This window comes from Mustela putorius, unplaced genomic scaffold (genome assembly GCF_011764305.1).
Source record: "Mustela putorius furo isolate JIRA1106 unplaced genomic scaffold, ASM1176430v1.1 tig00003962_pilon_pilon_pilon, whole genome shotgun sequence".
NCBI lineage: Eukaryota > Metazoa > Chordata > Mammalia > Carnivora > Mustelidae > Mustela > Mustela putorius.
Window position 1 is genome coordinate 22,726,449 of NW_025422106.1, and position 23,926 is coordinate 22,750,374.

The following is a 23,926-nucleotide window of genomic DNA, read 5'->3' on the forward strand; positions in this document are numbered from 1 at the left end:
GGCTCAGTCAGTAGAGCATGTGACTCTTAATCTCAGGGTTGTGAGTTCCTGAGTTCATGACATGGAGTTGGGTGTGGAGCCTACTTTAAATTAAAAAAAAAAGAAAAAAGAATTTTACAGTGGATACCCATGTACCCACCATCTAGAGTCTATAATTATCTGTATTTTTTGGATGTTTTCTGTTTTCTACACTTGCTTTATTGTACATCTCTCCGTTTCTTTGAGCATCATCAACCCATCTTGTTTTTTAGGTGTTTCAGATAGTAGCACACTTGACTTCAACACTTAAGCATGAATATCATTAACCAGAATTCAGTGTTTAGTAAAATGCACAAATCCTAAGTATATTTCACAAAGGTGATGAATGCATCCACCTATGTACCCCAAATCTCTCTTCAAGGTACAGAACATTTCTTTCTTTTTTTTTTTTTCTTTTTTTTTTTTTTTAAGATTTATTTATTTATGGGCGCCTGGGTGGCTCAGTGGGTTAAGCCGCTGCCTTCGGCTCGGGTCATGATCTCAGGGTCCTGGGATCGAGTCCCGCATCGGGCTCTCTGCTCAGCAGGGAGCCTGCTTCCTCCTCTCTCTCTCTGCCTGCCTCTCTGCCTACTTGTGATCTCTCTCTGTCAAATAAATAAATAAAATCTTTAAAAAAAAAAAAAAAAGATTTATTTATTTATTAGAGAGAGAGAGTGCACACGCAAGAGGGGGAGAGACGGAGAGGGAGAGGGTCCCGGAGCAGGCTCCCCGGTGAGCACAGAGCCCGACACAGGGCTCGATCCCATGACTCTGAGATCATGGCCTGAGCTGAAATCAAGAGTCAGATGTTTAACCAACTGAGCCATCCAGGCATCCCAGGATATAGAACATTTCTATCACTCAGAAAGTTCCCTGTGCCCCTTACAGTCAACTGCTGTCTCTATCCCAACCCCAGAGGTAACCATTGTTTTCCTTTCTTTCTTTCTTTTTTTTTTTTTTTAAGATTTTATATATTTATTTGACAGAGAGTGAACACAAGCAGGGAGAGCAGGAGCAGCAGGCTGAGGGAGAGGAAGAAGCAGGCTTGCCGCCATGCAGGGAGCCCAATGCAGGGCTCCATCCTAGAACCCTGGGATCATGACCTGGGCTGAAGGCAGAAGCTTAATGACTGAGCCACCCAGGTGTCCCCCTTTTTTTTATTGTCGACCATAGGGTAGTTTGGTCTGTTCTAGAACTTAACGTAAATGGAGCCATACAGGATATGCTCCTTGGTGTCTGACTTCTTTGACTTGGCACAATGCCTGTAAGAGTTATTTCTGTTGTTGCGTGTATCCGTTGTTTATCCCTTTTTATTGGTGAGCAGTATTCTGTTGTAAGGATGCTTAAAGAATACCTATTTTTAAGGGGTGGGGATAGACTTAGAGACCAAGGAGACTTAGAAGGAACAGGGAAGGCAGTGGGAAAAGCACCTAGGAAGAATGTCAAGGAAAATCATCTGAATCAGTTACAATTAAGTTTGAGTACCTATAACATAAAAGCTAAATAACAGAAGCTTAAATCATCTGAGCATTTTTCTCTCTCATGTAAAAGAAGTCTGAGGGCGCCTGGGTGGCTCAGTTTGTTAAACATCTGCCTTTGGCTCAGGTCATGATCCTGGGGTCCTGAGATGGAGTCCTGTGGCAGGCTCCCTGCTTAGTGGAGAGTCTGCTTCTCCCTCTCCCTCTGCTCTTCCACCCCTCCCCCACTCATACACAAGAGTGTGTGCGTGCTCTCTCTGTGAAATAAATAAAATCTAATAAAAAAGAAGAAGAAGAAGTCTGGTGGTAGACAGGCCTGGAGTGGTATGGCATTTCATTGTGCCATCACCAGCCTGGGTTCCTAGCTTTCTGCTCTGCTAGCTTCAGTGAAGGCGTCTATCCTCAATGTCACCTCATGGTTTAACATGGCTGCTGGAGCTCCAGCCATCCCATCTGTTTTCCAAACCTTGGCAACAGAAGGAGGAACCATGGGGGGGCAGGGCGAGGAGTGGCATGCTTTCCAGCTAAACCAATCATTTTTAGCAGCCTTCCTTCAAGTTTCATACATATCCACTTAACATCTCATTGGCTGGAACTTAATCATGTGGCCCACACCACTAGGGAAAGTGGTCTTTTAGTTAGCCACTGGGCACAGTGCCACTCAAATATAATGATATTTCTGTTACTAGAAGGGGAAACGGATATTGGCTGTTAGCAGCCTCCCCTGCCCTCTCTGAGACTTGGTGGCCAAGCCTTTGTATCCGCAGCTTCTCATAAACTGAAGCCTGTGTTCAGTAGATTTCCATCCTCCTGAGTCCCCAGGACACCTTCTTTCTCTGAGGGTTGGTTTCTCTGTCTTTTCTGTACCTTTTCCTGGTGAGCGCCCTCCTGGGTCTCTGACGGACTTCCTGGGCTGTCAGCGTTTGACAGGTGGTGGAACAAAAGAGAAAGTGTTTGAGAACATTTGCAAAGAGCTCTATATGTGCACTTTCCTCCGCTCCTGGGACTCCCCCACGGATGTGGCCGGCACCCCTACCTCCTGGTCTTTGGTCTGCCTCTCCAGATCAGGAGAGCTGTGGAAGTTGACTTCTCTGGAAGTTAGAAACTCAAAGGGAAAAGGGTGGCATTTGGAGACATAACCTGGGTTCAGAACCTTTCTGGGCAGATCTTCCTGAGACTCACTGATAAACTGGGGATAGTAGCAACAGCCTTCCAGATGTAGCTGTGGGAGGTGCAGGCCCATGGCTGGCCCTCTGATGAGGAGGAATTGGAGCTTACCCAGATCTAGGCCAATGACCTCTGGGAATATAGGTCAGTGTACAGGAGAGTCAGCATGGCCCGCTGGAATCTGAGCTTTTGGCCAGCTCAGGGTTCACTGTACCGCACACCCCTGGCCTTGACTCCAGGCACTCACAGGGCAGCCTGGAGCCCCCTGGAGGAGAGATGGAGGTTAACAGGATGTCTCATTCCCTCCTTGTGTTTCTCGAAGTGAGGAGATCTCACCAGACAGTGCCCTCCCTTCTCTGACAATGCCAGACTTGGGCCGACTGGATGCTGTGGCTTCTTCGCCTTTGCTCTGCCCCCCTCAGAAATAGCAGAGTTGACTCACCCCCTACCAGCCTCATGCATAGTCCCTGCGTTCTCCAGCCAGCGGGCCCTATCTCCGTGTACGTGGCTTACACACATTTCCGTGGCTGGATCCTGTGGTTCTTCACATGCATGCCTGTTCTGGGGGAAAAAAATAATAGCTTACATCCTCTGACAGCTTAATGGGCCGTCAGCACGGGGACTGGAGAGAAAGTCAGAGGGAGCAGGTGCAGCAAGCCTGGGGGAAGCTATTGGCTGCCAAAGGGCCAGATTGGACTGAGTACAGCCATGGCCAGACGCCCTGGTGACCTGTTGACACCATTCTCGGGCTGCTCGCTGCCCAGGGGCTGGTATGTTGTGACAGAAGGGGAAGAGCCAGGGCCCCGTGGAGAATTTGGCTCAAACCTGAGACCTGAGCGGGACAGTGCATTCCTCCGCTCACTCATTCCCTCCACACACATTTCCCAAGATCCTGCCGCACGCGGTCCTGTGGGTTCTGGGCACACACAGTGATGACCGAGACAGCCAGATCCTGCCCCAGGGGCACAGAGACGACTGGGCAAGAGCAACCGAGCCGCTAGAAGTCCATGTTGCTGTCATTTTGAGCAGAGATGCCAGGGAAGACATCCAGGAAGAAGCACCGTCTGAGCAGATGATGGGACGAGGCCCAGACAGGGTGAGGGGCAGCGAGAGGGTCACTCATGCCGCTGCAGGAGAGACCCCTATGGTGGAGCTTGGGGGGCCTTTCTGCGGGGCTGTGCCCCCGTGGGCCCGGCCTGCCGTCCCCGGGAGGGGCATTCGTGCGTGGGCTCCGCAGCCTGGTCGGGTAAACGGCAGCTCGACTTCCCTGCAGCCTTTTCTTCCCTCTTCTCCAAAGGGAGCCTCCATTGAAATTATAGAAATAAGTGCCAGCTTTTGAGTCTGCCATTAAACCACATCCCTGCCAGGCCTCAGAGCCACCTTCTCGCCCACACACGGCCAGCCCTGGGCTCCGTCTCGTGCCAGGGCCTTGTTCGGAGGAGGGAAGGCTCCCCGGGGGCAGTGCCTCAGCCCTCCACCCCGAAAGCTGCTCTGCGCCCCATGCCAGGGATCGGCTCGGTGTACGAATGGTACCCAAGGAGGAGGGGCTCAGGAAGTGACATCGCTCGGCCCGCCCAACCTCCTTAGTCCCTATAAAAAGCAAAATGGTGACTCAGAGAGGAGAGTTGGAAGCATCCTGCCTCCTGCTCCCACTGTGAATTTTTAGACTTGGAACAAGGCAGGAGGCAAAGGAAACAGCGGCTCGAAATCCGCGGCTGACATGCTATTAAGCAGGTGGCAACAGTAGAGCCGCTCCTCCCCGACTCCCAACAGCCCTGGAGCTGCAGCCGAGGGGCCTGCTGGCGCTCCCCAGCCCCTCACGAGGCCCGGGCCCCCCGCGCAGCCCCCGCCTGGGTCAGGCTGTGCATGCTGCGGCGGGGGGCATGGCAGCCGGGGGTCGCCGTCGGCGCCCACTGCGCTACCAGTCCCTGGCGGCCCTCGTGGAGGACTCTCAGTGGCCTTTCTTGTTCCTTGTCTCAGACTTCAGCTACGGGGCCGACGACTACGACGGAGAGGGGAATGAGGAGCAGAAGGGGCCCCCGGAGGGCTCGGAGACCATGCCGTACATCGACGAGTCGCCCACCATGTCACCCCAGCTCAGTGCCCGTGGCCAGGGCGGCGGGGATGGCATCTCCCCCACCCCACCTGAGGGGCTGGCACCTGGGGTAGGTACACCTGCTTTTCCTTTGGGGTTGGAGAAGATGGGGGAGTTCTAGGGGAGGGGGCCTGCCTGGGGGTCACGGGCCAGGGTCTGCTTGGGATGCCACTGGTGGGGAGCAGGGCTGGGGAAACGTGGACCTGGATGTTCTTGGTGCTCTCGTCTTCTCATTTCGGTCCTGGGCCCCTTGCAGAGTAGGCTCCCCGCCCCCACCCCCACCTGCTGCTCTCTCTGCCACCCCTGCCTCTTCTACCAGCCATCTGCTTCCCTGGATACCCTCACTTCCTCTCTCAGCTTTCTTTTCCAGCCCCTCTCGAGCAGGATGGGGTCTGGGGGAGGGAACCAGCTCTTCTCTCCGGCCCGGAGCCGGGCAGGGGCTGCACACGTGACCCGTGGGCTGTAGACGTCCAGATGCCGGCTCAGCACAGCAAGGCTGGTCTCTGTGCTCTCTGCAGGGTGGAGTGAGCTGCTCAGGCAGCGTTCCCCGAAGATCAAGGGCCCTATTCTGCCCACCTCTGGAAGGGAATGAGCCCTAATGGTGTCCCCCTCTCCTCTTGTCGACTGACGGGAGCTCTGCTCCAAAGAGAAGAATTTTATAAGGAATATTAAGTACGTGCTTTGAGACAGGCTAGGAGGTTTGCAATCCTTGTAATTAATGCTGCTTCTGGCTGCAGGGCCCGGCTCTGTCTGCACCCAGCTTGTACAGGGTCATCTAAGCGAGCGAGACAGAGGGGTTCCTGGGGACTGTTTTTCTGGAGTTGGGGAGCATCAAAGCCATTCCTCCATGTGGGGGTGGGGGTGGGGCTTGGAGGGCCCTGTCCTGCTCAGTAGAGGGCTTATCCAGGTATGTTTTGGGAAGGGGGCCCTTTCTTCCATCCTTCCTGAGGAGCAGTCACTGAGGTATCAGGGAGTACTTGTTCCCATCCTAAAGGGCCCAACAAGCCCCACTCCAGCAGGGGACCTGCTGGGACTCTACCATTTCTGGAGAGCCCCCTGCTTCTTTCCCTCCCAGCCTCCTTGGCCACCCTCCGCCCCTCCACAGAGCTCTCACCCCCTCTTCGCACACCGGGGTGGCTGTTATAGCCTTTGGCAACAAGGGCCTTGGCAACCAGCTTCCCACTTAGGGGAAGCCACATTGTTGCCATGGCAACAGAGGCCGAGGCTGAGCTTAGTGGCTGCCAGGCAGTGCAAGTTTGGAAAGATGGTGGGGGCAGGTGGGAGGTGGAGGGGCTGGGTGAGGTTCAGGACCCCCACAGCCGGCATTCTGGGCTGTTGTCCTGTCATCCCTAAGGAAGGTGAGAGACCACCATCTTGAACAGGCAGGGGAGGGTTTTTCTACTGATAAAGGAAGGAGTATTCTGGGACCTGAACTCAGGCCAGCCAGGGGAAACAAGGAGAAAACCCTTGCTTCCCATCTCTGCCTTCTGGTCTCTGACCTAATAGAGCTTAGAGGACCCCTGGAGGACTCAGCTGTTATCCGCACAAGGAGCAGGTGCAGGAAGATTCATGGGAGGACCCAACCCAGGGCCAGGAATGCTGGCTGAGGGCTGAAAGCTGAGAACGTGTAGCTAAGTAGAGCTGCTCACTGGCAAGAAAAGTGCCTTTGCCGTCTTCTTCTCCCCTCTCTGCCTTCCTCCTTGCTCCCTGTCCCGGCTCCTTCCCTCACCACATGACCGCCTTGCTTGTGCGCTTGCCCGTCCATTTTTAGATTCCTTGGTCAAAGGTACTGTTGGGTGCTTTCTCCAGTGAAACAGGTACAGCAGGGGACCCACCCCATCCCACCTCCCTGCCTGGAGCTCCGAAGCTTTGGGGCAGTGCCTTTTTTCCACTTTGTGGCTGCTCATTTTGCTAGGTGGCTCAGGAGGGAATAACATGGTTTGAGAACTTTGAAGTCCAGAGATGCTACAGTGACAGCTGATGAAAGGGCTTGGGGCTTGGGAACCCCAGAGTTGAGTTTTTACACCATTGGCTAGAAGACATGCTGAGGGTGGGGAGCATTTATCCAACCTGGGGATCCTGATGAAGATTGCAGCCTGGTGCACCCCCTGCCTGCAGGCCTTCCCTCCTAGAGTTAGTTTGCATTCCCCAACCTTTCTGCTGGATCACTGGCTCCACCTAGTGGACTCCACAATTATTGCTGTTTACATTGGGGTGCAGGAGAGAGTGGACACACCCCTTCCTGAGTACTTGGGGGTTGTTTTGGTTGAAAAGAAAAAAACAAAAACAAAACAAAAAAAAAAGAAAACCAAGATTTCTGCTGCTTGGCTCTGTTCATTTGGCCAGGCAGGGCCCCTCCCTGCCAGGCTTCTGTTGGGGCATTAGGAACCAAGGGGACTTTTGGACTAAATCAGACAATTGTTCTAGATATTCAGATGTCTGGCCTCTGGCAGCTGGGCATTTCGTACCCAAACATGACATGCAGCCAGCTTGTTCCGGGAAGCCTAAGGTTAGGTCTTTGTATTTGGTCAGGGTACTCCAGATAGGATCTGTCTCTAGATCTAGATCTGTAGAGAGATTTACCATAAGGAATTGGTGCACGTCATTATGGAGGCTGGGAAGTCCCAAGACCTGCCATCAGCAAGCTGGACACACAGGAATGATGTATAGTTAGTTCTAGGTTGAGCCTAAAGCCCTGAGAACAGCAGAGCCCAGTGGTGTGAGTTGCACCCTGAAGCTAGCAGGCTCAAAATCCCAGAAGATCCGGTGTTTCAGGCTGCATCAGAAGCCTGCAAGAGACTCATGTCTCATCAGCTCAACTGGTAGGACGAGTTCCCTCTTATTCAGCCTTTTTGTTCTATTTGGGTCTTCAGTGGATTAGATGAGGCCCACCGCCCACATTAGGGAGAGCAATCTGCTTTACCCAGATTCAGATGTTAATTTCACTCAGAAACGCTCTCACCAACACACGCAGAATAATTTTGACCAAATGTCTGGGTACCCATGGCCCAGGCAGCTTGACACATGAAAGGAACATGAGCTTTGACTAGATGAACACCTGCTACTCTCTAGCTGTAGGATCTGGAAAAGTGACATAACCCCTCTGAGCCTCACTTTCCTCAGCTTTATTTCTTTTTATTTTATTTTAAGATTTTATTCATTTGAGAGAGAGAACAGAGGGTGGAGCAGAGGGAGAGAGAATCTCAAGCAGATTCCATGCTAAGCATGGAGCCCGATGTGGGGCTCGATCTCATGAGCCTGGGATCATAACCTGAGCCGAAATCAAAAGTTGGACACTTAACTGACTGAGCCACCGGGGGGCCTCCTTGCTACTCTCTTTAAGTAGGACCAACTCCCCGAAGGGGTGGTGAGAGGAGGGACTGGGATGATTCAGGTAAAGCCCACAGCATTGGATCAGACTCATCCTGATGCTCTGTCCTTTGTGACTGGGACCTATAAGACTTTTCTCGCCAGCTTTTGGAGCCAAGACCATTGCAAGGACCTAGGCTCATGGCATTTGCTAGACAACAACTGAGTCTGCCTTTTGCAACCTCCTTTCTGAGGTTGGATCAGTCCTGCCAGGTGTGGGAGCCCAGATGAAGCCAGGTCCCTGTAGTGCTGGCAGGACAGACCCATACTCCTCCCTCCCTGCCATACCCCTACAGCCTTGCCCTGCTGCTCCTATAGTAGATATGCCCTCGCTGAGCAGAGCTCCTTAGTAGGGCCAGGGCCCCCTACCAGTGCTGGCTCTATTCAGCTGAGAGTCCTGTGCCTGATTCCATCTTGGGAAGGAAGGGCAGGGACTCTTGATCTCAGCTAAGAAGTGGGGGCCCGCTTTCCTCTGCTAGGACCAGGGTCTTACAGAAAAGCTTGCTCCCCCCAAGCCATAGACTCCTCCATCACCCCTCTTGGGAGACGCCCTAAAAAGCAGAAGCAAGGCAGAGATCTGGGTGTTGTCTCAGTGCTAGAGCACTTACCAGCTGTGCACCCCAAGGGATGTCACTTTCCCTGTCTGGGCTCCAGTGTACTGATCTGTAAAGGAAAGATACTGAGAATTTCCTCCTTCCTGACCTCATGCAGCTGTTGGGAGGTTTCCATGCAATAGGGTTAGGCAGAGTGCTGTGCAGTCATGAAGTCTGTACATTTGTGGCTGGGACTGCTCAGTGTCAGACTCATTCTGTAGTTCCTAGGGTACCCAGAGGCGGTTTGAATAAAAGGCTGAATTGAGGGGCTCAGACTTTATCTAGCAGGAGAATCCAAAGTAAGGGTGGCAGAGTGTTGAAGGGATCACCCTTCTTCTTCTGGCCTCCACAACACTGCCCCCCCTCCCCCGCTCCCAGCGCTTGGACTTGCCCTGAGCCTGGTTTCTCCAGGAGCGCCTGCTAGGGCTTTCTTTTGCTTAGATGATGTGCTGGCCAGCCTTCCACCCTCAGGGCTGTAGGCTGGTTGCTTCTGCCAGGAGGGCCTCCAGACCCCTCCCGTCCTGCAAAGAGAACGCACAAAAACACTAAATGCAGGTGCTGTTAAAGTACTTTATAAACACTTGCTTGCTTCACCCTCACCATGACCCTGTGGGGAAGGCACCACCATTGCCCTGTGTTAAGCTACGGAAACTGGGGTGCAGAGAGGTAACACCACCTACCCAGGGCCCCCCAGCTGGCAAGTGGTAGGATCCTCACCTCGGCCGCTCTCTGTTACCTCTCCCGAACAGGAGCCTTCGTGCCTGCCTTTGTTCTTGCCTCTTTCTGGCTGTGTGGCTTTGGGCAACTTGTGGGGTCTTGGTACCCTCGGCTATAAATGAAGACAAATGCCTCCCATGCAGAAGGGCTGCTGCCAGGACCAAGTGACACAGGACCTGTGAAAATGCCCTATGCCAGCCACACAGAGCACTAGTTCCTGAGATGGGAGTTGATTCTGTATCTCTCCTGGGATCTGAACCCAATTTTCCAGGAGGCCCCATCTCAGTTCCCAGCTGTACTCCTGCCTCATGAAGGCCCCTGAAGGGAGAGGGGAGAGGGGGCACCTCTGTGAAGGATTCAAGGGGGGAGAGGGGCACAAAGTGAAGAGCCCAGCTGCTGGGAAGGAGGTGAGTGGTCTTAGGCTCTTTGTCACTTGGCCACGATCTGCCTTCCCTTCTCCCCAGCCCCCACCACGAAGGTGTTCCCCTTAAGCCCACCTTGCTAGACACCAAGCCACTGCCAGGAGCTTGAGAACCAAGCAGGGAGGGAAGTGCTGGGAAATCGAGATACAGCCACAGCTTGGCCTGCTGCACTGGGCACTGGTGGGTGGATATTCACCCTTCCTCCCTCCTCAGCCTGGTTTCCTGTGGTAAGACTGTGTTCCTTTCAGCCCTAGCACCCCACGTCATACGACCACATTCCAGAGGAACCATCCATCCCATTGAAACCTCTTGATTTGTCTTCTGGGGAGACCCTTTGCCTTGCCCTGTGAGCATTCATGTCTACTCACTAATTATTTTCAGAGCACCCACTTTTTACAAGAGATTGTTCCAACTGCTATGGGGAATTCGCATGCACAGGGGCTGTCCCCCCGATTCCCCCATATACACTCTATTTCAAGGCCATCTATGCAACAACCTGGAGAGATGTCCAGCATCCCAAGGGAGGGGTCATGTGACCTCAGGTAGGGGAACCAGGCAGGGGAGTCTGGGGGAGGCAGCCTCAGAGAGCAGGAAGTGTTCTGCTTGGGCACTGGTCAGGAAGAACATTCTAGGTAAAGAGGGCTATGCAAGTTCTGGAATGTGGGGAAACCTCTGGAAGTTTGAGAAAAGGATAATGGTCTGCTGGGTACTGGGTTCAAAAGAAGAGGTGGGAGGTGAAGCAGGGAGTGAGCTAGGGCCCCCCACTTCTGTGCTCCCCACACACTACCACCCCTGCCAAAGAAAAGGAGACTAGCTAGTGCTTAACAAGGGCTGACACTTGCCAGGCACTGCCCTACATGTACTAGTCCTCATTGCAACCCTGGAGTTGGTACTGTAATCCCATTTTACAGACAAGGAAACTGGGACCCTAGAAGTTAGAATGACTTGGCCAAGGTTGCACAAATGGCAAGAGGCAGAGTGAGGATTGAAATCCAGAATCTAGGGAAGTTCTTTTTTCTTTGCTTGTTTTACTGCATAAATAGTGTCACGTACTGACTGACACCCAGTATTTGCTTTATGTAATTCGACTCTATATATGATTTTTGGAATGACTTCTACAACAGAGGAGGAAAGGCAGAGGGAGGAGCACAGTAATCAGGAGGATGATGCATCTGATTCTGTCTGTGGCCTTAGTAGACTCTGCCTGCTCCTGGCACTGGCCCCTTGGGGCCAGTTCTTACTGGCGCAGAATCTCTAGAGTTCCAGCGAATCTGGAGGTGAAGCTTCAGCCTTTGCCCAGAAAGTTGGGAGGGCTGGGAATTGTCAGAGAGGAGGGAGAAGAGGCTTCTAGCTCAGGATGAGGCCTGAAGGTGAGAATGGCCCGGCCCATTAAGGGGAGAGTGGGTAGGAGACTGTTGTCAACAGTAGGATTGGCTGAGTCGCCAGCAAGGGCCCCACTGCCCTTGTTTGGGCTGACTTGGTGGCTTCCTGGGGGCACAGAGGAGCAGTGTTTTAGAAAGAATAATCTGATGTCACCGGGGGGTATGACTATTGAACAATGGTCTCCTCGTTCCCTGCTTAAAACCCTCCAGTGCGATCCTTTTCTTTTCTCCTAGTGGCAAAATCCAGCTCTTAGCAATGCTGTTAAGGCTCTGCTGGATCTGACCACTTGACCCCTGCCCACTTCTGCAGGTCATTACCAATCTCTCAACTAGAATGTGAGCTCCATGATGGAGCTTTGTCAATTTTGTAACCAGATGTTTGTTCATCCAAAAACTAGTACCTAGAACTGCGCCTGGCACCTCGTAGATGCTCAATGTTGGCTGAGTGATTGAACGCACACTCTCCCCCAGACTGAACTCATTTCCTGTGCTCACATAGTCCTGTCTGTCTCCCCCCCGCTGCACCTGCTGGCGGGGCTAACCCCTGAACATGTTGGGGTATGAATTTCAATGTTGCCTCCTCCGGAGAACCTTCTAGGACTCTCCCTTTGCTGCAGCAGCTGCTCCTGTCTTGTACCCCCAGAGCTCAGTCTACTTTCCCAATCGTAGCACTTGCCACACTTCTTTTTTTAACTTCTTTATTTTCCCTGGTTACATCACTGAAAATTCTAACTTTACAGAAATATGTAATGTAGAAAGTGAAAGTCTCCTAAAGTCCTATCCTACAGACAGAACTTTGGTGAAGAGTTGGTTATATACTTTTCCTTATTTTTCCATGTGACATATTAGATATATGCTTCCCCCTGCCCTTAAATCGTACTGGTACAGTTATGTAATTTACTTTCCTTATTTTATTTAATAAGTCTTGGACATTTTGTCTATCAGTAAGTAAAGATCTACCTCACTCTTCTTTCTTTAAGTCACTGAACCATCCCCTTCTGCTAGACATTTGGCTGTTTCTAGTCTTGCACTGGTATAAACATCACTGCTGTGAATATCTTTGTACAGAGATCTTTGTGCCCTTAGTAGGAATGTGTTTGCAGAAAAATCCCTTAAAGTGCAGATGCTGGGTCAGAGGATGTGAACCTTTAAAATCACAGTAGGTATTTCCACATTATCCTTTCGGGGAGAGTTGTCCTTCAGCTCCATAGTTCTGAGATCGTGTCCTACTCCTGGTACTGCCTTGGCTCATGATGGTCAGTCTGTCCCCAAGCCTGTCAGCTCCATAGAGGGAGACATAGTGTCCCATTATGGCTGCATTGTGAAAGCCCAATGCCCAGGAGGCTGTTAATAAATACTTACTGATTTAGTGGCTAAGAGAATGAGGGAGAGAATGAGAGGAATGAGGATGAGTGTGAGGGAAGGCCGTTGGGTTTGCAGAGAGGAAACTCTCAGTGGCTTTGAGAGTGTGCTTTTGGCAAGTGTCAGAAATCTCAGTGGGTTAAGCATCTGACTCTTGATTGCAGCTCAAGTCATGATCTCAGAGTTGTGAGGTCGAGCCTCATGTCTGACTCCACGCTGGGTGTGGAGCATGTTTAAGATTCTATCTCTCTCCTCCTCCCTTTGCTCCTCCCCACCTCCCTCTTTAAAGAAAGGAAAAGAAAAGAAAAAAGAAAAAAGCTCAGTCAGTGACCCTTGCCCATCGGCAGTCCATGCTTCTCACCCTCCATAGTGTGGTTCCAGCCTACTTCTCCAAGTTCACCTCCTGCCCCTTTTCTGTTCTGTCCTCCCTCTGCGTTTGCTCACCAGAAGTTCTCCTTTCTGGCCTTCCTCCCTTTGCCTGCAAACTCTTCCCCTTTTCCAGCTACTGCTCAGAAGCCGCTCTCCTGAGAAGCTTTTTCTCTAAGGCAGAGATACTGCCTTTGTCCTGTACTCCCACTGTGGTGATCACCAAGACACTGTCTCTTTTGTTCCTGTGGCCTTCACTTCCCATAGGTTGAGGGCACTCTAACAGCTGTGTCTCCCAGATTCGTGTTCGTAATGCCAGGCTTCACTGGGTATGAAGGAGCAAACACCGTGACCAGGTAGATAGATAGGCAAGACCAGGGCTCAAAATGGAACATGATTGTGACCGTGTAGGGCCGAGATGCTGCAAACTCTGGTTGGGGTGGTGGCTTTAGAAGAGGAAAAGAAGGCAGAACCAAAGGGACTCGGTAAAAGGGATTGGGGAGGGAGGGAAGGAAGAGTCGCAAGATGGCGGCCCTGCCAACAGAAGTGGAGAAGCCAGAAGGGGAAGCTGGCTTAGGGAGGAGGAAGGGTCATTTGCTCTGATGTGGAGTCGAGGGGCTGTTGGCAGGACTTCCAAGTGAAAAGAGCCAGCTGACAGTGGAGATGTCGGGCTTGGAGCTGAGCAGGTTGCTGGAGCTACACGTGGTGACAGGGCACCATTGGCCGGGAAGCAAGAAGGGAGGAGTTCGTCAAGGGGAGAGAGCAGCCGGCTGAGGCCGGGGTCCTGAGTGGGTGACTCCAGGAGGCAGGAGAAGGAAGGGCCCACCTTAGCCGGAGTGGTCAGACTACCGAGGCTGTGGAGTAGGAGAGAGAGGCCTCTCACTTCAGAATAAGGCAGTTTAGAGACCTTTGGAGCAAGCTGCTACTCTGGAAAGAGGCGCAGGAGCCAGACTGAGGCAGTGGAGTGTGGAGGAGGCAGAAAGGAAGCTCATGTCCAGGACTGGCTCAGGGCACTTGGAGGGGAAAGGAAAGGGAGCGTCGCTGGGACTTGTGAGTCATTTCCCCCCCGGGAGCGGACCGAGGGCCTCTGAGTGGTGTCTGTGTGCCCGATGGCAATGGAAGGGCATTCTCCTTACTCACTGGAATTTCCAGCCAGCTGGGGTGGGGTGGAGCAGAGACGCCTTGGATGTTTAGGGAGCAGCTTCTGAGAGGTTCCAGGGTTTGGGGAAGAAGTGGGTGTTGATCTGGCTATGCTGGTTAGGGGCGTGGGGAATGAAGACCGGGCTACTCCAAGAGACTTCCAAGGGTATTTCATGCCCCCTTGGGCAGGGGAAGGGACACAAGAGGGACCCTTGGGCTCTCAGGCCCTTCTCCCATTCCACCTGCTCGTCTGACTCAGGGGGGCAGTCCTGCCATGCTCTTGAAGCTTGCAGGATAGGAGACAGAAATGGTGGCAGAGAGCCCTGGGGCTGGCACACTTGTGCCCTGGGGAATGCCAGGCCCAGTTGTTCCCAAGCCCCAGGAGCAACCTCACCCGCCCAAACCAAATGAGGAATTGTGGCTGAAAGGGCCCTTCAGATGTGCTCTGGCTATTTATAACCTGAGCAGGGAAGGGACAGGGAAAAACCAGGGACCGAGGGAGGGGGCGGGGTGGAAGGTGGGGTGTGCATCTGTGGAACCCTGTCAGCCCTGAGGCCCCAAGAGCCTACCCCAAATCCCTTCATCTGTTTTTCAGCTTTAGTGACAGGGAGTCAGTCAGCCGTGAGGACAGATTCTCTGTGGCGGGAGCCCCATCTCAAGCTCAGAGCTCCCACAGACCTTTTGGGGGGTTGGGATAGACCATTTCCATTCTTCTCTATTTCCCTCTTCTCTCCTCAGCCCTCCACCCAGCTTGGAGGCTCAGCCAGGGGCCCTTTCTCAGTTGAGGTGCCCAGTGGAAAGGAGAGGCAGAATGGCGTGCAGTTGACCTTCCTCTGGGACTCCTTTCCAGAGAGTTTGAATCCTCCCCGCTGTGGCCATTACCACCTGACAGGGCGTAGGACTTGTCCCTAAGGAGGCTGGTGATAGATACATACACCAGTGGACAGCTCAGACACCGCATCACTAAGAGCCACACTGACTGGTCCCAGCAACTGTATATTGACTGGGAGAGAGAATTGTGAGCTAGAAGCATCAGGAAGATTTCAGGGACTCCCTGGCTGGAGACATTGTGGAGGGGCTGGTCGCACATTGAAGGGGTTGGCTTGAGTGGGGCTGAAGGGCTCACCACCAGAACCCTGAACTTCCACTTGGTCTACCTGGGTGGTGGCACTGATGATTCGGGTCTACATGGGGAAGTGGTGGGTTGGTCGTGTGCGACGCTGAACTGGATTCCAGGATGCCAGTTCTGGTGAGGAAGTGGGACGGGGGGGGGGTGGATATTCAGGGATCACGACCACCACCCTGTGTCTGCCAGACCCACGCAATTCCCAGCACCCCTCAAAAAAACAACCAGCTACAAGAAGGCAGCAGCCTTGTCTGTGGGCCTGATTCAGGTCACCTGTGTGTTTCATTTAGACATTTTGTTTGGTTTTAATGTCACTGATCTGCCACCATTTTTAAACGGAGAGATCAGCTAAAAATCCACATTGCCAGCTTCTCTAGGACTATCTGAGATGGCGCAGCCCACATTGTCCCAGCAGCCAGCAACGGGGAGCTGGGTGGTGGCTTTTCCCCTCCACCCAACAGCCCTCCACGCCAACCTCTCACCCCCGCCCCCATGCCTACCTGGCTCACTTCCATTGATCTTAAGGGCTGCTGGAGTTTGCAGCCTTTGCCCTAGGTGTTGTGTGGTGAAAGAGCTTTTCCCGCTTTTCCCAGGTGCTGCCCCTGAACGCCTTCCCCAGGGGAGTAAGACCATTCTCCTTTCTAGCTGGGGCCTACACAGCCCCAAACGTAAACTTCTCTGTCTGGATGGGCTTAGCCTTTGCCGCCCTTGAGGAAGCCAAGGGAAGCAGACTGGGGGCGGGAAGGGCAGCTGGTGTTACCCGTCCTGGGTTTCCTGTACCCTCTGCCATAGGGCTGGGCTCTGCAGGGCAGAGGCCCCTCTCGAGGCAAAAGCGCTCCAAGGAGGTGGGGAGTGCGCGTCCCAGCAGCATCTGTGAGTAGGAGATGGGGCAGCTCCCGCCAACCAAGGTGGGCCTGCCGCAGACTCCGGCTGGCACTTTTGGTGCTGTTGTGGCAAGGCGGCCGAGGCCTCCTTTTGCACAAAGCCTTGTGCTCCCAGCCGCCGTGGCGATAGAAGCTGTTTCCTCTCACCAGGCCCCAGCCTCCCCTCCGCAAAGGTGTCAGAACCGGCGGCGGAGATGAGAAAGGGGCTCAGCCTGGGGCTCTCCCCGGGTGCGAGCGAGGTTCGCCCGGCCCTCCCGGAGGCCGTGCGGGCAGCTGCTCCTCTGCTCCTCCCCCTGCTGGCCCGGGCTCTGGTGAGGGGCTGTAAATAAAGCCTGTCTCTGGAAAGCGGACCTCCCCCCGCGGCCGGCCCGTCTGCGGCCTCCCCTCGCCCCTCCTCCGCGCTCCAGAAGCCTCCGCCAGCCGCCGGCCGGTGACCGCAGAGAAGGAACGGCTCCACCTCACGAGTCAAGTCGTGCATTTCCTGTGTATTAATAGCAAACGCGAGCCTTCGAGTCCAGAAAGGGCGGGATCTGTGGGGCCGGCGGCTGCGGCGGGGCGGCCGGCCCGAGCTCGCTAGCGGCGGCCGGGGAGCGCGGGGCCCCGCCTGCGCCCGGGCCCGGCACGCACAGCGGGAAGGGCAGCGGCGGCTGGCGGGGGCGCCTCCTCCTGCTCCGCTGCGCGGTCTCTCCAGGGACAGCCCTAAGCTCGCGGCGGCGGCGGCGGGGCTGCTGGAGCTGCCGGAGCTGCCCGAGCTGCCCGAGCTGCCCGAGCTGCCCGAGCTGCCCGAGCGCCGCTTCCCCTCTCCCGGGCCGGGGGCGCGCGCGAGGCGGCCCGCAGCCCCGGCGCGCGGGAGGGCCGGGAAGCGGCAGCAGGAAAGGGTTCATAATGGAGCCTTTCATCGGGAGCCGGTGGCCGGGCGCCAGGACTGACTCCGGGGAGGCCAGCATGCTGGTTTAGGCCTGCCCTGCACGCTCTTCCCCTCCCTGCCCGCCTGCCTCCCTCCGGGGCGGCGGCGGCAACGGCTGCTGCTGCTGCGTGGACCCCGCTTCCTGTTTGCCCTCCGCGCCTCCGGCTGCCATGGAAGAGGAAGAGGAGGCTATAGGCTTTTTGGACAAGGTTCTGGAGGATGAAGATGTGTTTCTCCTGGAGGAGTGCGAGCTGGGAACCCCGACCAGCCCCGGCTCAGGGTCCCCCTTCTTGGTGGCCGTGAAGGTGGGAATGTGACACGCCCTGGATGCTTGTCGGGGGAGGGGCAGGGCTAGCTGCGCTCAGCTGCCGAAAGCTGTGTGCGGGCAGAAATGGCTGGTTTGCGCACAAACCTCGTGGCTGGGTGGAAGCCCCGCACTCTGGCCCGAGAGGGGCTGGCGCATGCCTGCGAGGGGATGCGAGGGGCTGAGCTCTCCGGCAGCTGTTCCTGGGGGAGAGGTGCAGTGTCTTCCTCCTCCCCATGGGTCAGTTGTCCTCAGCGGGAGTGGCAGCCGGTTTTCCCCAGGCCAGCTGTGCCGGGGGCTTTCTCTGGCAGTGACATGAGTCACCCGGTGGGCACAGCAGTGGTGTGAGCCTGCTGCCCCAGAGGAGTCGGCTGACTCGAAACCAGGAGGCCTTAATTCGTTGTTTCCATGGCAACAGTAGGCTAAGTGCACTTGGGAAGTTCGGGCCAAAGGGGCCACTCACCACTCGCTTTCTAGCCAGGAGACTTTGTCAGGCTGAGCTAAGGCAAGAGAGCCTGGGGGAGAGACTGGGAGCCAGAGGTCACTGAGCTTCCTTGAAGGAAAAGAATTGGATTAGCTGAAAAGGGGGTGATAACAGTTGGTTTGGAGGCAGGAGCCAGGAGGGTAGGCACTTTTCCCAGGGTGGGTGTAGGCAAGAAGCATCTGCGGCCCGGCCCACTCACTCTGGGTCTGTGAATGTTCTCCCCAGCGATGCCCCTGTCCTGTCTTAGGAGTTGCCTTGAAGGCAGGAGGAGCAGGAGGGGGGCTGTGCATCCATCCCCTTTTCTTCTCTTCCCCTCCTCTCCAAGGGCGGGGTCCCAGTGCTGCCTGGGACATTGCACCCTGTGCCATTCATTCTTCCTTTCTTTCTCATCCACTTCTGAGAGCCCTCACCTCAGCCTTTTGCTCACCTCCTCCGAGTTCTGCAGCTAGAATGGAAGGCCAGTGGGAATGTATGGCAGGGAGTTTGCAGATGGCCGGCTGGCCGTCCAGGTTGCCTAGCAGAGTGTCCGTCTGTGCCCACCTCCCTGTTGGGCTGGTCCGCACCCCAGAGGGCGTGGTGCATGGGGGCATTGCTCTGGGCAGGAGGCTGCCACTGAGCCTCTCTGGGCCTCTTTGCCCCTCCTGTAGGATGGGGAATCACAGCCGTGCCACACCCACACTACATTGTGGTTCCAAGGGCAAGCTAATGGAGGTGAAAACAGGCTGGAGACCCACAGGAGATGGTTGATGTGCGGCATCTAGGTGCAGCTGTAGCTGTGGGCCTGGGTGCGGAGGAGAGGTAATGGGAGGCTGGTGGTGGCTCACATCCCACCCCTGGTTCTCTCATCTGGTGCTAGCTCAGAGCACTGGGGTTCAGTCACATCTCCACCAGGCCTGCAGAGATCTCTGCACTTAGGGTCTGAGCAACCTCCCCACCAGGAACAGGATGGGGGAAAGTCTGGTAATGAACCAAGAGCACTGGCTGGAACCAAGAGCCAAATAGTGTGTGGGATGTGAGGTGTAGGGGGTTCCCTGATGGGCCTTCTTGGAACCCCCTCCCAGCACAGATGGGGTCCTGCTCATGGGCTTCCTTATGGAACCACCCTTACTCTAGACTCTGGCTTATACCTGGGTCTTAGCCCATATTTCATTTTGCCCAGAACTCTAGATGTCTGCCTCCTCGACTATGCCCTGTTTTCCTCCAGGGCAAGGGCCATATTGTATTCACTGATGAACACTGCAAAGAGCTTGGGATGGGGCTGGTGCTCAGTGAATGTGTGGAGGGAGGGAGCAAGGCTCCGTGGGGCCTGCAAAGAAGGTACCCTGTTCCTGGCCTTGTTCTATTCAGAGATGTTCCGAGGAGGGAGCACACCAGTGCCTGGGGGGCCCAGGCACACACGACCCCTAAAAACCCAGACCTTCCCAGATCCCTGTGAGCGCCTAGGTGAAGTCTTCCCCTCTTTGTGGCCTCAGTTTTCCTGGACTTGTCTCAGCATGGGGGAAGGGGCCTTTCCTGAGTGTTGGTGAATTCCAGACCTCTCCCCCACTCCCATCTCATCCTGAACACCTCCAGGATACCCTCACTCTCTCTACCAAACTTGGTCAGCTGGAGAGGGGTGGGGAGAAACCTCATTGAATTGAGTCATTCAACAAACACTGTCAGGTTTGTTCTAGTCAAAGCACTCTGCCTTGCACTGGGGAGGAGACGGGATGAACGGGCATGATCCTTTCTCAAGGAGAGTTCACAGCTCAGGGTGAGGGGGCAAATGCACAGATAAAAGGACTAGAAAGAGAAAGTCCTCAGGGTTCCAGTAACAGGGTATGTATGAACTTCAGAGGAGGAGAGACTGCTTCTGTTTTGGTCAGAGCTGGACTGGGTACACGTGCGTGCACACGTGTGTGTGTGTGTGTGTGTGTGTGTGTGTGCGCATGTGCATGGTCAAGGGGCACTTCTGGAGGGTGCGTTCCTGTCCTGGGCTAGGAATGGTCTTGGCAGTCTGCGCGATAGACGACTCTCAGCAGCTGGTGGGAATCCAAGGCCGTTCTCTCTGGGCTATTACTTTCCTTCAGGAGTACTTACCTTCAGCAGCGGCTGTGTCCCTGAGCATGTGTCCTATAAATCAATCCTGCTTTCAGTGTAATTTCTGAGATGCGTCTGTCTTCCCCCAGGGACAGAGGTGGATAGGGCAGCGGTTTCCTCCAGAGCTGGGGCCTGGGTTTGTCGTGTCTTTCAACCCAGACCCCCTTTTGAGGACTTAATTCTCCATAAACAAATAATCACACTCATACGCTAGCCACACCATCTCCTGGCGGTAAAGGGTTGAATGCTTTCCAAAAATCTTTCGCACAATTCTATTTCAAGGTACGCAGGGCTGAGGCGGCCATGCTATCTAAAAGCTGCTATTTAAAGGAACTCCTTTGTCGGGAATGAAAGTCCTTTTGTCATGCAGATTAGCCCATCAGGTGTTATTCTGGGCCAGTTTTTAACGGAGAGTCAGAAACGCCCAAGTTTGTTTCCTCCCACCCTTGGGCCCCACGTTGGCCACGCCTGTGTCCCCCACTGAGGTGTTTCCGGGATTGTGAAACCCACGGAGGATGACGTGAGTTGTGATTTTGGGAGGCACCTAGGTGTATTTCTTGAACTTCAATAGTTAGGTTTATATTTTAATGTGTATTAGGAAAAATATGACTTGTGCATCTTATGCTTTTAAATATCACGTTTGGGGGCGCCTGGGTGGCTCAGTGGGTTAAGCCGCTGCCTTCTGCTCAGGTCATGATCTCAGGGTCCTGGGATCGAGTCCCACATCAGGCTCTCTGCTCGGCAGGGAGCCTGCTTCCCTCTCTCTCTCTCTCTCCATCTACTTGTGATCTCTCTCTGTCAAATAAATAAATAAAATATTTAAAAAATAAATAAGTAAAGAAATATCACGTTTGGAATGAGGCTGGGCTTTTAAGAAGTCAGTTGTAAAAAAACGATGTTAAGTAGACGGTAGTGTCGGAGGTGTGAGTGACAGAACTGCAAAGATGGGACTCAAACACCTGACCTTTGGAAGCCCTGCTGGGACCTGTCTAGGGCCTCAGACAGCAGGGAGCCTGGAATAGAGGAATCCACTCTCCAGGAGAGTGGGCTGTGCCCCCCTTCCAGATTCTGCTAAGGCAGTAGCTGAAGGAGAGCTCCCCAGGGCCTAGCACTAGCAAGAGGAGCAATGGCTGGATGGTCCTGCGTTGTCTTGGCTCAGAGAAGGGCCAGCTATCCTAAGGCTGGTGCTTGGCATGGGCACAGCCCCCTAGACCTGGTGGCACCTCTTTTGCGCAGTTCCTGCTGGGTGCACCCCGAAAAGTGGCGCAGCCCATGAGCCGAACTCTGCCGGGTACAGCGCCACTTGGCCCTAGGGCTCTGAACGGCAGGTGCCCCTGCCTGTTCAGTCCTTGCTATTGTCTTGGAGGAGGTCACAGTTCCTGGACAGATCGTATTTTGGTTTGGCCTAGACCCAAACCTTTAGAGGCATTTATTTATATAGCTTCTGCGCTCTCTAGAAGACCAGCCCAGAGCTGGCTAACCTGACCTTGTAGACACTGTCCCTCCCAGAGGGACTTGAATGCTTGGATTTGGGGGCCTTGAGCTGACCGACTTGCAGCCTTGCAGGTTATGGGAAATCCTGGGAGTGAACCAGCCTACAGTGGCTGTGTTTCATGAGCTCTGCTTAGGGAGGATAGCAGAGACCATGCAGCTTCCCTGTGCTGGGGGACCGACAGGAAGTATGGCACAGACTGGGGCAGGGGGTTCCCTGACCTCTTCAGAGAACTGGCCTCGAGCGTTCTGGGCATGTGGATACCGCCTCCAGCGGGCTCTCTGGGCACAGAGACTGGTGCTCTCACCTTTGTATTTGTATCCCAGAGCCCGAAACATGTACAGAATGAATGAATGTCCAGCCCTGGTGTTTTTTAAAACAAGAATAGCCCCATGAGGATTGAAGAAACAGTTGTGAGTTTCCAGATAATTCTAAGCCAGGAACATGGGGGTATGAGGAAAGAAAAAAAAAAAAAGGAAGAGGTTTTTGGTGGTAACCGAGAATAGGCCTCCTGTTGATAACGTGAGCAGAACTTCATTTCACGTGCTTAAGCTCTCCCCGACCTTCACCCCATGCCAGCGTAACTTCGGAGGGAGAATAGCCCATAGTGGGACTCTTGGGGGTTGACTTTAGATTTTGGGGGAGCTCAGATTGGACTCAGAGGTGGGAGTCTCTTGAGGAGAGGGTCTTCAAGTGATTTCTTTTACAAGATGTTTGCCAGCCTCTCAGATAAATCTGGCAGGGAACAGCAAGGGGGTGCGGGGGGAATCACTGGCCCCCCCAACACGGAAGGCGAGTTCCCATTTGTCCGGCTTAGAAAGGAGCGGGGCTGGTGCTGTGTGCAGAGAGGTGGCCTCAAGTCTGACCAGGAGGGCCTGGGACCAGCTGGGGCCCTGCTCTGGGCTCCAGCTCAGATCTCATTCCTTGAAGGGTGTGCTCTGTGCCTGAGCCCCCGGCAGCTGGCGGTTTCCACTCCCTGCCTCAAGGGGATAATGACAACACCTTCCAGAGGGTGGGATTGTCCTGAGTTAATCCCTGGAAAGCTCTCCCAATGGCTCCTGGTACTTGTGAAGCTTTAAGTACATAACTCTTGCCCTTCCCTAAAGCTTGCTGTCCCTACTGGTTTCCTAATGCTGCCGAAACAAATTACCACCCATTTCATGGTTAAAAACACAAATTTATTCTCTTACATGCAAGCCTTAAAGGGTTAGCAGGGCTGCATTCCTTCTGGAAGCTCTAGGGGCAAGAATCCATTCCCAGGCCTTTTCCAGCTTCTAGAGGCTCCCTGTACTCCTCAGCTCATGGCCCCATCTTGGTCCTGGAAGCTGGTAGTGTAGCATCTTCCAATCTTTGCAATCACTTTCCCTCCTCCTGCTCCCCTTCTCTGGTCACATTGCTTTTTCTGACTGTGACCCTCTTTCCACCCCCTCGTAAAGGTCCTTGAGATCTCATAATCCGGTGTCATCTTTCCATCAAAAAATCCTTAATTTAATCATACCTGCAAAATCCCTTTTTCCATATAAGGGGATGTGTGTATGTAGGCTTGGGGGACTAGGGTGTGGACATCTCTAGCAGGGTATTGTTTTGCGATCACAGGATCAGATAACATTTCAGAGACTGGAGGCAGTGGCCTGTGGCGCAGATTGGATTCCTGGGCTGCTGGAAGGCCAAGGATTCTAGCCCTCCCTTGGGGCATTGTGGGAAAGCTGTGGGAACACGGTGGGGCAGGTTGTGCAGCTGGGAAAAGCCATTCTTCTCCAGACGTCAGAAATTTCTTTCTTTCTTTTTTTTTTTTTTTAAGATTTTTATTTATTTGATAGACACAGATCACAAGTAGAGAGACAGGCTCGTGGGGGAGGGCAGGGGAAGAATGCGGGGCTTGATCCCAGGACCCTGAGATCATGACCTGAGCTGAAGGTAGAAGCTTAACCCACTGAGCCACCCAGTTACCCTGGACGTCAGAAATTTCTGATAGCTTCATATACTCTCCCAGCCTGTGCCAAATAAGTAAGGATGTGCATCTGATGCCCAGAGAGGGTTCTATGTGTGATTCCGGGAAAGCACCTGATACTTGAAAAAGAAAATGAGAACAGGGATGGGGGTGGGGTGGAGATGTTACTCTTTTAAGCAGTGGGACAGCCTGGAATCTGGTACTGAAGGACTGGGATGCAATCCTAGCTCTGCCACTTCCAGGCTGTGTGACCCCAGCCTCGTCCCTTCCCTCCTCCAAGTCCTATTTGCTTCCATTTGCATGATGGAAAAATCTAGTACCTGCCTCAGTGAGGTATATGAGGGCTAAAGTAGCATGAGAAGAACTTACAAGGCTTAGGAAGTATAAGGTGCCCACGTGCCAGGGGTACTGTACGGTGCGGGCCTTCAGGGCTCTGCAGAGGAATGTGATGTTGCTTCATCCCCCAACCTCCAACCCTGGAATCACTGAGCAGTACCTCAGGTGGGAGAGTCTGTGCTGCAGAGAAGAGCCAGGGTGGGAGCCCGCCTGTTAGGCAGCAGGAACCGAAGTACAGAGGCCCAAGCACTCCC

At 54.0% G+C, this 23,926-nt stretch overlaps 1 protein-coding gene across 5 annotated transcripts in view; it reads left to right on the forward strand.

Annotated features, from left to right (window-relative positions):
* Window positions 1–23,926, forward strand: part of ABR (ABR activator of RhoGEF and GTPase) — a 176,705-nt gene that overhangs the window by 77,209 nt on the left and 75,570 nt on the right. For 4 of the 5 annotated variants that reach the window (XM_004746902.3, XM_004746901.3, XM_013053499.2 and 1 more), the window contains exon 2: window positions 4,644–4,828. In XM_004746902.3, the coding sequence (XP_004746959.2) occupies window positions 4,644–4,828 (185 nt within the window). Of the gene's footprint in view, window positions 1–4,643; window positions 4,829–16,656; window positions 17,332–23,926 lie in introns of those variants that run through there. The other variant, XM_004746906.2, reaches the window with a different exon arrangement.